Raw genomic sequence first — 13,764 nt, 5'->3', positions numbered from 1 at the left:
CCCCCCCCCCCCCCCCAGGGGTATTCTGGTAGTTCTGTAATTGCTGCCTGGCTGTCATGCTGAGTCGCTGACTTTAATACTCGCAATCACAGTATAAAAGATTATGACTAGGAATAAGTAAAATTGGCTGTTTTTGAGTTGCCTAAACTTTGGCAAAATTTGTAATATTGTTTATGTTTATTCCCCTGGGTGTTCTGCTAGATCAGTAAGAGCTCCCTGGCTGCCATGCTGAGTCACTGACCTTAATACTCACAGTCACAGTATAAAGATCCAGACCAGGGATAAGTAAAATTGTCTGTTTTCACTTTGCCTACATTTTGGCAAAATGTGTAATTATATTCTTTATTTGTATTCCCCTTGGGTGTTCTGCTAGTCCATTAAGAGCTCCCTGGCTGTCATGTTGAGTGACTGACTTTAAATAAGAACTATGAGACGAGTGCTTTTCACTCACCTCATAGTTCTAGCCGACCTGTGACAATGAGACGGTCACAGGTCGGATCAGTAGATCGGGAAGTGAGCGAACACATACTGGTGTTCGCTCACCTCTCGATCCTGTCACGGCTCTCTGCCGTGACAGGGGAGGGGCTGGATTCCCCCCTCCCCGCTCCGATCCTCATGCGCTGACTGGCGGATCGAACGGGGGAGGGTGCGGGTACAGCTGGCTCTGCCTCTAGATAGGCAGAGCCAGCTGTCACTCACGCAGCTGGGCGGATCTCAACATCCATGTCGGGATCCGCTCCGGCGTCTGAGTATACCGCGAGCTGTAGCTCGCGGTATACTGAGCCTAGGGTGACGGGAGGACGCCAGTTTGTGACCTCCCGTTACCCTAAGGAGATCTATGGGGAAAAGCCCTGACCCCATAGTTCTCCTTTAATACTAATAACAGTCACAGTATAAAGATCCAGATCAGAGATAAGTTAAATTGGCTGGTTTCACTTCACCCGAATACTGGCGACAATTTACAGTTTTTGACAAATGCGTTGGAGTTAATAGGGGAAGGTGAAATTAAAGTGATTTGTAAGGGTGTCGTTGGCTCTATGTGGTTCCTGAGAGTCTCCTGTTTTGTTGCATTTGTTACTTTTGTATAGGATTAAAAAAAAAAGCAAAATAAAAGGTGACGGCACACAATGTATTTTTTAAATATATTTTTGCTTTTTTTTTGTGAATTTTATTGGCATTTGAGAAAATAAATAAATAACAAAAAAGGTTGCTAAGAGCTGGGCAAGGGGATGTGCATGGCGCTTATACTTCTACCCACCCGGCTCTTAGCAACTTGGGATTCTGTGGCCAGAAAGGGGCCACGCCGCTCCGCCTGCTGCCCCCTTCCCAACGTGACCCAAAGGAATGCCACCTGAGGCAACAGCTTTATTATTTTATATTATAGGGACGGCCCTGGAAATCACTGAAGTCAGAGATTTAGCATGGCAATCAGGCAACTAACATTTTACAATGCGGACCAGCAATGGCTACCGGTATTTTTCCCGCCAAAAGGAATATTTTATGATCTACATCATTATTTTACCATTAAATACAAGTTTTATTTATTAAAATGGATATGAAAAGTATAACAGTAAACACAATGATGGCGTTCCTTTAAATGCTCCTTTCCGTTATCACAAATCTATTACAGGGCCTCTTTAATTGATCGTCTTCATGATCTCGATTCTACTTCCCAACCAAAAAAACAAATTTTCAATCAATATAAATATTGATGATTTGTAACGATTTGCTTCAGGAAATGGAGCTTTTTTATTTACAAATCGCTATTCTGTAACAGAAATACATTTGTTTTCATTCATTCAATGGAAATCTCATTCTCTTTGTGTAATTTCATTGTATCCCATGACATTCCCTTTCAGTGTATTGTTTACTTTATCCGCTGTTAATGTTCATATTCATATTATTAGCCATTTACTGTCAGGTTGCTGGAGAAACGGTTGAGTTATCGGTGAGCCGACCCAGGAAAAGGTCACTCGGTAGAAAATCATTTTTTGATGGTTTGTTTAGAAATAGTTACAGGAGCAGAAGACTGGAAACTCATCTAAGCCTGGGACTTGCAATGTATTTCAATGAGTGTATCTAAGGCAGTGGTTCTCAACCTGTGTAGCTTCTGTGTGACCCACATTTCTCCTTGGTCATAAAGTCGTGACCGAAGTCGCACTGCAATGAAATGCACAGCATTGCGGTACCGTGCATTCCGGTGCAGGCGCTCGAACTGTGGGTGGGAGGAGCGTTTGGGGTGCCGTTCAAATTAATGGCAACACACCTCCCACACCAGAACACGTGGTCAGTCCACCCAGTCTCCCTACCTTACAAGAACTGGAATGGATCTTCAGCCTTGGGTCCAGTGTGGGCTGCTGTGCTGTGAAGGAGCTCCATCCATATGTGCATTGCTTGTACAGCTCCCTTGCATGTCCTGTAGAGGTGCTGGGAGCCAAAATGTGACATCACTCCGGTCCAGGCTTCTCTACAGGACACGTGAGGGAGCTGTAAGCAATGCTCGTATGGATGGAGCTCCCTCGTAGCCATAACCCCATCCCATCTGAAGCTGACACTCCGGCATATTTTGAATGGCTGCTTGGCACAAGACAGTGCTGCACTAGGGGAGGCCTCTCACCTGGAAAAGTGGAAGGCATGTGGTGACCCACTGAACACGGGGTTGCGACCCACTTTTAAGTCACGACCCACCAGTTGAGAACCAAGGATCTAAGGTGTATTGTGACAAACAACACAAGGCAACAAACTAATAAAACCCAAATAAACCTTCAGTTTTAATTGGCGCAATAAATTCCAAGTGCATCAAAAGGTGCGCAAAGTCTAAGGTGGTTATTTTCTAAAGAGCCGAAGGATCCAGCCGTAGCTTCGGGTGATCCTTCAGCTCGCTTCCGCCGCCTCTGCCTTTCGATTCAGTCGAACCAAAGGGCTGCTGTACGGACTATTCACAATAGCCCGTACAGCAGCCGAGCTGAACCCATATGCTTCGACTCGGCTGAGCCGTAGTGACGCCCGAAGCGGGGAGAAAGGTCGACCAAAGCCGACCAATCTCCATGCAAATGACAGCTGGGCAAAGCCAGTCGTGATTTTTTATTGGCTTGACACCGGACATTTTGCTGTAATCACTTGTAGCAAAAATTGTGATTTTGCTTTGTTTTTGTTTTTTCTGCCATCAAAAAAATCTCTAAAAGCTCCCACAGGCCCCAAAAATGATTATATACCGTAGTTATGTCATTAATTTTTTTTACTGACATTTAGGGCAGCCACCAGGGGGTATGGCTAATACTCATGTAAGGGGCCCGCGCAGCTTGGAGCTAGGAAGGAAGGAAGGAAAAGAGAGAGGGGAGGGATGCAGCCCTGACCAGCCCACCTGAGACCCCTTCAGAGCCCACCATAGACAGTCTCAGATGGGCTGTGCAGCATCTATGGTGGGCTCTGCAGGGTCACTCTCAGGTGGGTCCTGTGTCCAGCGCGTCACTAAGTTTTTGGGGGGGGGGGGGCCTAAAGCCGTGTAAGGGGCCCCAAAATTTGTGATGGCTGCCCTGCTGACATTCACCAAAGATTCACTGCAGATGCTTTAAATAACAGCGATCTGTTTACTACCAGTGAAAGCCACATTCACTGCTTCATAAATGTGCCCCTTGAAGGGCTCTTCATTTTCAGATGAATGTATTTGCTTGCGCGGAGGTTGCTGAAACTTAAACCGAACACAGGTTTATACATCATATCTGCATCAGAAATGGAATCTGAACTTCAGGCACACAGTGTTCAGTCCGTGTAAATATTCATTTTAAATCAAACCGGCTGAAATATGTGAATCTTTCATAATAAAATTCTTCTGTGATCTCTTGCATGGTAGGAATTATTCTGACAGTGGGAGGAGCTGCCGTCTGAGCCAATCAGAGCTTTATTGCTTTGTACAGTGCTGTCAGTCTATTACTGTGAACATGCTTACAGGAGAGAGCAGAAGGAAGAACTCTTCTTTTCTGTCCAATCCCAGACTGGGGGGCGGGTTCGTGACCAAGCTGTATTGCTTAGCTGCAGTTGAACATAGTAAGGTCACCGACTTGTCTCTACTGTCTGGCAGGGGTGGCTGGATCACTAGGTTGCCTACAAATCCTATGGCAGATGAATATATATGTGTTATATATATATATGTGTTATATATATTCCCATATATATGTGTTTTTACCTATGCATTTAACTGTTTGCCTGGAGTTCAGCTTCAGTTATTATGACTCTCCCAAAAATTTTATCCAAATTGAAAACATTTTCAAAGCATATCTTGGAGCTTCTGTTAGAAGCAGTTGGCCTGACTCCATGCTGGGAGGCCAATGTGCTCCTCTTCAGCCTCTCTGCTCCTCTCCCTCCTGACACAGGGAGAAGTTTCCTGCCTAATGTCTGCAGCTTGTGATTGGTTTTCTGTGATTTGCACTCTCGAAGTGACAGGTCCTCTTTGTAAGGTTACATTACATTGACTCGGTACTCCAGAATGCACTTTAACCCCTTCGTTATTGAGGCTCTGTAGGGTCTCTCGATGTCTGCCATATGAATACTGACAAATGTACAAATGTCTGTCATCATCTGTGACCAGCCGAGCATCGCCTGCAGCGTCATCTGTCCATAAGAAATCAGTAATGTTTTCTCTCTCTCTTATCGCTCTCTCTTTTCTCTTAGGCTGTTACCCAATTAGCACTTTTTGGGGACATGTCCACTCCGCCTGACGTAACTTCACCTTCTGTAAGTAACACAAAGACAACCCAATGATATTCTGCTTCCTGTTGTGGTGTTTTCCTCGGCACAGATCTATCTGCAAAGCGCAGGGGTCTCAGGCGTCCAATCAGACGTCATTCCTGCTGCTCTGTCTACAATAAAATCAAATGTGATTGGTTGTTATTGGACTCAGCATGTTATCCTTGTCCTTTGACCTACGCTTTTAAAGAGACTCCCCCCCAAAAAAATAAACATTGTTCCTTTAATGGAAGGCGCTGAGCTATAATGTCTCCAAATGGTTGAACTCTGCTGTGCAAGGCTTCTGCTAGAATCTTCTGACACACTTCTGGGAGTATGAATTCCACTGAAAATCAATGTTGTGACACGCTACACATATTCCATATAGTGTTACCGAAAACTAAATAAATATATATACCGTGTTTCCCCGAAAATAAGACACTGTCTTATATTTTTTTTGGCTCAAAAAAACACACTAGGTCTTATTTTCGGGGTAGGTCTTATTTTTTAATGTACAACAATCCGCACTTATTCATGTAAAAAAAATAGGGTGATCAGGGCAATCAGGGGTGCCGTACCTTTCCAAGAGCAATTTGGTAACCAATCACTGGCCAGGATGAGCGAAGCGCGCTTTCACTATCGATTCCTCACAGGCGGGGTGCATTTGGTATAACTCCACCTGTGACAGGAGCCGGCGCTATAGAGGAGGCATCGGCTTATGCGGCTCTGCTCCCTCCACTGAAGCCTCGATTATATATACACACTATATATATATCATCTAAAAAGAAGAAAAAAAGGGGCTTGGCATTTATCCACAATTGCCGCTACATAGCAGCGATGGCAAAGTAAAACAACGGCTATGTACATATATAATATCCTCAATACCCCACCAATTAGAACTCTACTTGTCTCAATATATGGGGAAATTATATCAGTTATCTCGAGATGGTTTTGATGATAGGGACGGGGTATCATTTGATACATTTCTCTGATCTCAAGATCTGCTTCGTTAGGATTTGCAGAGAGCATATCTATGATTTGTTTGGAAGTTTTCCTATCATTTGTATCATTATTTCCATAATGATACACATGGCTACATTTAGAATTATATGTCATGTGTTATATATCTGATCTGTTTTTTGATACAATATCTTTAGATATATTCTGCACAGTCCCTGACAAAGCTTATCTCTGATCTCGCCCGTTTCTCTGATCTGCTTTTATTTGCTTCATTAGGAACTGTGAAGAATATTTCTAGAGATATTGTATCAAAAAAAGAGATCTTATATATACTGTAACATATCACATATAATTCTAAATGTACCCACTTGTATCATCATAAAAAAAACGATACAAGTGATAGGATAACTTCCACATATGTCAGGCAGATAAACCATAGATATGCTCCCCGCAGAGCCTAACGAAGCAGATTGTGAGATTGGAGAAATGCGTTGAATGCTACCCCGGCCTTATCATCAAAACCAGCTTGAGATAACTGATATAAAACTTTCCTATATATTGGGACATGTCAAGTGCTGGTTGGTGGGGAGTTGAGGGTATTAAATGTGGAAGTAGCCGCTGTTATGATTTACAATCACTACTATTTAGCAGCACTTGTGGATAAACACTTTATTATTATTTTTTTTAGTGTATGTGTATATAATATATATATAGGTGTGTGGGTGTGTTTGACGCCAAACAACAGACTGTTTTTACAATCTAATACAGCATTTCTAAACCCTTTACAGTCATTGAACCCTTTATAAAGAATGCAAAATCTCGAAGCACTCTAGTTTAAAATGTCATAGATTTTAAAGAGGACCCCATGCAGAAACACACAAACAAGTCACCACAAAGTTCCCCCCTTTAAATCAAGATCCCCCCCTTAAATCAGAGTTACGCTTTGCATCAGTAGTCCCCCTTCACATTTGGAATCCCCCTTTCACATCAGAGGTCCCCTTTTACATCAGGAGCCCCTTTCACCTCAGTCGTCATTCCCCTCATCACATCACAGTGCCACTACCACAACATTTTGAGGCACCCCTGAGGAAGCCTGAATACATACCATGGCATGGCACCCTGGTCAAGAAAGGCCGATCTAATATATTGTGTGTCATTGTAGCCCCTGAAAAGACCCAACATTGATTTTCAATGGTGTTTTTACTCTACTGGTAGGGATATGGTGCAACGACCAAGGTTGCTGGTCCAGATTTATATTGAGGTATACTACATTTCTGGGAGTGCCTTAGACACTACTGCACCCTGTACAGAGGTTGGAGGAAGAAACCACAGCATGACAGGGGATGCAGGTATTCAATACTCCTAGTAATGTCAGATTCTGAAGACTTTAGTGCATAAAGACATCAAAGTTTGGCCTTGAGGCCCACTGGAGAAGCCAGCATTCAGATCTTCCTTTGCTGGAACAATGCTTCAGATATTTTTGCGGCTCTTACTTTAAGTTCATTCAGTATTCTTGAAGGAAGCCAATAGAAAGCAGCCATTATTGGCCTTCTTCTAATAAACTTCCTCTAGTAAATGTTAGTTGCCTGGCTAACTTTCATCTGAACCCATCCTAAACCTGTTACTGTGGAATCATTGCACAGCCAGTCAACTTCAGAACTTCTGATGTAAATACTTGTTCAGGGTCGGTATTTTAGAAGGTTAGGAAGTTACTGCAGGGGTAGGCCACCTCGGCACTCCAGCTGTGCTGGAACTACAAATTTAATCATGCCTCTGCCCATGGGAGTCATGCCTGTGACCGTCGAAGTCTTGCAATGCCTCATGGCACGTGTATTTCCTCAACAGCTGGAGCGCCAAGGTTGCCCACCCCTGAGTTACTGTATCAGCCGGACATTTAGCATTGGAATCATGCCACGACTATCAGCCACGACTTTAGCAGTGGAAGAGTATGGATATGTCTCAGCAAAGGTTTCCATTAAAGTGTACCCTTTATTTAATCTGCAACCCTGTTTGCAAAATGGCTTCCTCTGGTGTGATATTTAAAGTAAACCTGTCATATGGGGACTGCAGGACCTCTTTTTAATTGACCGACTGTTACGCTGACCCCCTATCTTCAATACTTGCTCTGTCACTGAACAGCAATAAGGAGATCAGGAAAGGCAGGAGATCCTGATCCGCATACCTGTCCTGGGTCAGGGACTTAAAGCAGGCCTTGCCCTCCACCTTTAAAACTGATTTAATGTTAGTTGTTCCAAAATGTTCCAAAAATGATTTATACTAACCTCCCCCTGCCTTCAACCCGCGGTGCCTAGGGATGACATCATATTTTAAATGGGAGGTTATTATATGAGGACCTTGCATTGTACTGCAAGGGCTGCTTTGAAGTTTTGAAGAAGAGGGTCGGAATGACAGCCAGGAATGACAGTCATGATCAGGATAGGTCAGTGGCCGCCTCTGTAATTTCTTATGACGGGTTTCCTTTAAATCAATGATCTGTGAAATGAAAGGTGTGAAATGTATACAAATAGACATTTTACATTGTATGTACTATATATGTATACATTGCATTAAAGTCATGTAAATCCAAAACTTTTTAATTTTAGTTTTAGATAGATCATGTTTAAACCTCCATCTGTTTTTTTTTTCCATGCCTGTTTCCTCTTGGGAAGATTTCCCTTAATTTCCTGCCCCAAAGACAAAGCAGGAACTCAGAGGAGATCTCTCTTAAGGTGCCCATACACTGCTCGATTCTCGTACGAGAATCGCGGGAAATCCCGCAATCGTACGAGAATCGTGCAGTGTATGGAAGGCGTGCGACCGTTTGTACTGTACGGTCGCACATCTTCCGTCGAACCAGCATGCTGGAAGACCCGCGAGAATCGTACGATTCTCGGCGAGTTAGTGGCCTGCTGGTTCGACAACTGCCGAACGGGCCGGTGTGCGCACGCGCACACAGCCCGTTTGCAGTCATCGTAAGCATCGTAAGTGTATGGGCAGCCTTAAAGTGAGAGGATACTCCCAATCAGACAGCTGTCACTAGAACAGGTGTCCCCATTGGAAGATCAGACCCAGTAGATATCCCACCGCACTCTTTACCAGTATACCAGTATGCCCCTTGGAAATGGGTGCTGAAGTGTCTGTGGCTTGAATCCAAGAAGATAGGACATGTTACCAGCACACCAGAGTAAAGTGTCCAAAAACATCTTTATGTACATGGGTAAATAAAGACATTTTTTGGACACTTCACTCTGGTATGCTGGTGACATGTCCTATCCCATTGGAAGATCTTCTCGTATCTCTTGTTTCGGTGACATCTCATAAACTGAGGATTTCCCATCACGTTCTGTCTGAGACTGGTCACCAGGACAAATAGAGAGGATGAATCTCCTTAGTGTGAACACAGCCAGCATGTAAAATCTGACAGGGTTCCAATTCCTCACCACTCTGTCCAGAACTGAAAACTAAGGTTTTGGCTTTACATACCCTTCAATATGTGTAATATTAATCATGTATGTGTATCTGGTTGGCAGAAAATCTGTTTTATTTGATAATGTAACTCCTCAGTATATATAGCCTGTATGGGTTTCAACAATAGGGGGCTGATTTATGTATCTTTCATAAGATATATAAGACCATAAGATCATCCTTCCAGCTTCGGGTCTAGCACTATCGAACACACTTAGGGGCTGATTTATAAATCTTTTGCTCAGTGTATAGCTGTGCGAATGCCATTTACATGGCACTGCTGCAACTAAATGGAGCTGAGGATCACATGAAGTTCCTATGCTCCTCAGTGCCATCCAGTGGTGATAGTGCCATGTGAACGGCATTTGCCTAGCTGTATGCTGGGCAGAAGATTTATAAAACAGCCCCCTATGTGTGTTGTTGAAGTGCTGGACCCAAAGCTGCAAGGATGCTGCTTTAGGTGCGAGGCAGCTCTCTGTCAGTCCGGGCATCCTTAGGGAACTCCAGAGAAGTGCAAGGGAAATGAGGGCACTACTAAAATTGTCTATGTCCAATAAATCTTTATTTAGCATAATGAGTGGTCACATGAATAAGCCTATGCCTTTCAAGCGCTCAACCTTCCCCCTGCATTCACAATAAACATCAATAAACATCAATGCATCTTATTTGTGTATCACCCGGCTGTAGATCCTCCAATCATCTCTGAATTGGTGCCGACACTGTCCTTCCTTCTGGAGGGGGGCTACGTCTGTTCCCCATGGTCCCTGTGTGTGTTGTGGAGTAGTCACCGCTCCAAGCTCGCTCAAGTGATGGACTACAATCTCCATACAAATCAGTAAACTAAACCTGAGATTGTAGTCCATCCCGCGAGTGAGCTTAGAGCGGTGACTACTTCACAACACACACACAGGGACCATGGGGAACAAAAGTAGCCCCCCTCCAGAAGGAAGGACAGTGTCAGCACCAATTCAGAGATGATTGGAGGATCTACAGCCGAGTGATACACAAATAAGATACATTGTTGTTCATAGTTAAGGTTCTTGAATTTATTTTTAAGATTTAACTCCGGAGTTTGGTGTCACTTTAAATGAAAACCCCACAGGGAGAGTCTAGGCCCATTATGATTGCAGATGATGGGTGGAGCTGAGAACAGCAACTTTCCAAGACGCCTTTGATTGAAGTAGTTCCCGGGTATTATGGGGATCAAACTGCCAGCATCTTCACAAAACCAATGTGTCAGTTTAGGGTGGACTGAGCTTTTAGGGTTTCTTTTACTCTCTCTCTGGTATCCAAGGACGGGTTTCTCTGAACCTTCATCTGCAGTCGGAGGTATCCAATCCTTCAGGCATAATATGTCGCCTTGCAATTTTTAAACCAATGTTGACATTTGTGCTGTGCAAGTGGCTTAATATTATTGCTCTTTTCCAGACGCAATAAAACATTTTGGCATATGGGTGCCTTGGGGATAAATTAGGACCGCAGGCAGCTGCTGGATTAACTGCATAAGTTTGGAGATGGATAATAAAATGAATAGACTGGGAATTTAGCCGCTGTGATGAGACAAGCAGCTGAGGACCTTCCTGGTCCTGTAGACTGTCGAGCCCAGAAACACCGGCAGACTTTGAACCACCCTTTACAAGGCCCGCTGTAATCATTAATCAATGCTTAGTGATCCTAGATTTATCACTCAATCGAACTTTCAGTTAAAGGAGAATCAAAAAAGGTGCCAATTTCCTTTTTATTACTTTTTTAACCACTACAGTTCCCATACCTGTACCCACCCATAGAGCAAGGCAGTGTTGACATTTCTCCTATGGTGCTGTTTATTTTGCAATAAAATAGTAATTTTATATATATATATATATACACAGTATCTCACAGAAGTGAGCACACCCCTCACATTTATGTAAATATTTTATGATATCATTTCATGTGACGACACAGAAGAAATGGCACTTTGCTACAATGTAAAGTAGTGAGTGTACAGCTTGTATGTCAGTGTACATTTGCTGTCCCCTCAAAATAACTCAACACACAGCTAGAGCTGCAACGTTTTCCATCGTCGATTCGTCGGCTAAAATTCAAATTTCCCGCTCGCCGCTGTTAAAAACTAGTAGTCCATCACTGAACCCTTTTATTTTCTTAATCTGATTAGTCGATTAATCGAACTTAATAATCGGCTAACTAATCGATTATGAAAATAATCGTTAGCTGCAGCCCTACACACAGCCATTAATGTGCTAAACTAAAAACTAAAACTAAATCGCTGGCAACGAAAGTGAGTACACCCCTAAGTGAAAATGTCCAAATTGGGCCCAAAGTGTCAATATTTTGTGTGGCCACCATTATTTTCCAGCACTGCCTTAACCCTCTTGGGCATGGAGTTCACCAGAGCTTCACAGGTTGCCACTGGAGTCCTCTTCCACTCCTCCATGATGACATCACGGAGCTGGTGGACGTTAGAGACCCTGCGCTCCTCCACCTTCCGTTTGAAGATGCCCCACAGATGCTCAACAGGGTTTAGGTCTGGAGACATGCTTGGCCAGTCCATCACCTTTACCCTCAGCTTCTTTAGCAAGGCAGTGGTGGTCTTGGAGGTGTGTTTGGGGTCGTTATCATGTTGGAATACTGCCCTGCGGCCCAGTCTCCGGGGGGAGGGGATCATGCTCTGCTTCACTATGTCACAGTACATGTTGGCATTCATGGTTCCCTCCATGAACTGTAGCTCCCCAGTGCCGGCAGCACTCATGCAGCCCCAGACCATGACACTCCCACCACTATGCTTGACTGTAGGCAAGACACACTTGTCTTTGTACTCCTCACCTGGTTGCCGCAACACACGCTTGACACCATCTGAACCTAATACGTTTATCTTGGTCTCATTTTTTTTGAGTGACCCTAGGAATAGGGATTGTTCTGTGTACTGCATTTTTAGAGTGTAGGGCTGGATTGCAGGTAGAGCAGGTATATCCTTTGCTATTGTTCCTATGCCAAATGTTATGGAGAAGACAGGAGATGGAGGTTTTCTGTAGTTCTATCCTAGGGTGACAACACTGCTCCTTCATAGATACAGTACAGTAAGTGAGTGTTGTCACTCTAGGACAGGATTTAATTGTCAATGCAAACAAAATGCAAAGATATGAGAAGATACATTGCTTCCAATAGCAGCCATTCCCAAACAATGAGTGATGTCATGTTGGGGAACAGGCCAGTGTTTTACCATTCAAATCTATTAAATGGGGTCCTTAAAAAATGCAACACAGCTGAGAACACTTGGCAAGACATAGATTACCGGGTGGTTGTCAAAGTATATGTAAACACTAAAGCTATATTTCAGTATGTTTGGCATCAGATCTCACTGTATACAGAACTTTCTGTTGCAGGCTGAAAACGCTAAGCTCCTACCTCATAATTAGCAGCAGTGTTGTCATCCTGTGGTGCAAACTCCTTTAAGTAGTATTAAACTCGCAAACATTTTTTTTCAATTATGAATCCAGATTCAACAAATAAACATTGCGCAGCAAAGTATTTCTTATAAACAATGTTACTTTGTATCTCTCTATCTCCCTCTGATCAATGTTTATAAACAATGTTACTTTGTATCTCTCTATCTCCCTCTGATCAATGTTTATAAACAATGTTACTTTGTATCTCTCTATCTCCCTCTGATCAATGTTTATAAACAATGTTACTTTGTATCTCTCTATCTCCCTCTGATCAATGTTTATAAACAATGTTACTTTGTATCTCTCTATCTCCCTCTGATCAATGTTTATAAACAATGTTACTTTGTATCTCTCTATCTCCCTCTGATCAATGTTTATAAACAATGTTACTTTGTATCTCTCTGTCTCCCCTCTGATCAATGTTTATAAACAATGTTACTTTGTATCTCTCTATCTCCCTCTGATCAATGTTTATAAGCAATGTGTCAGAATGGCCAGTTTCTTACAGCAGCAGCTTCTACGGCTGATGTATTTACACAGCAACTCCCATCTGTCATTTTGACAATTGGGAATCTCTTGCAAGTTCAAAAGTGGGGATATTGCAGTGAGCAGAAGGACAGGGAGTACCACACACATCCTGTGTACTTTGATGAAGCTTTTGGGGGGTCATGTAGCATGTCCAATGACCACAACTGGTTGAGAAAACTGTATACTGTGACACATGATGCCAGCTATACTAAAAAATAGATTTTGGTTTCACATCCACATTGATACTTGTGTTCTCGAGTGTACCTTTTGATGGCCAGAGGGCCATGTCAGATAAACGGTTATGTAGCAGCAATCCGAATGATTAATCATAAATCATAAGTCAGTACTGTGGAGGATTTCCAGGTTTGAGGAAGATTGCAGAGTGAGAGGTAAGAATACATCTCTGAGATCCACTCTTCATAAATCAGTTCATGTTTTTTTGTGTTGATGGTAAAATGGTGTATATATTGCTATAGCTGGAGTTGAGCAAATTAATAGGGGGGTAGCCATTTGAGAAGCATCAGATAAGGGGTGCCAATCTCACGCTTGGGTGCATAGAATTTACATAAATTGAACCCTGTCCTAGCAGACTTCAAACAAACATGGGGGGGGGGGGGGGGCAAAAAAATGCAAAAATTTT

General features: G+C 43.1%; 1 protein-coding gene across 5 annotated transcripts in view; it reads left to right on the top strand.

Moving 5' to 3' along the window:
- The window catches only part of DAB1 (DAB1, reelin adaptor protein), a 178,797-nt gene that overhangs the window by 141,925 nt on the left and 23,108 nt on the right, over positions 1 to 13,764 (top strand). For all 5 annotated transcript variants that reach the window (XM_018557894.1, XM_018557892.1, XM_018557893.1 and 2 more), the window contains one exon: positions 4,672 to 4,734. In XM_018557894.1, the coding sequence (XP_018413396.1) occupies positions 4,672 to 4,734 (63 nt within the window). The remainder of the gene's footprint in view (positions 1 to 4,671; positions 4,735 to 13,764) is intronic.

Source organism: Nanorana parkeri, unplaced genomic scaffold, assembly GCF_000935625.1.
Source record: "Nanorana parkeri isolate BGI_ZX_2015 unplaced genomic scaffold, ASM93562v1 scaffold309, whole genome shotgun sequence".
NCBI lineage: Eukaryota > Metazoa > Chordata > Amphibia > Anura > Dicroglossidae > Nanorana > Nanorana parkeri.
The sequence above is the reverse complement of the archived record's forward strand: the minus strand, read 5'-3'. Positions and strand labels throughout refer to the sequence as shown.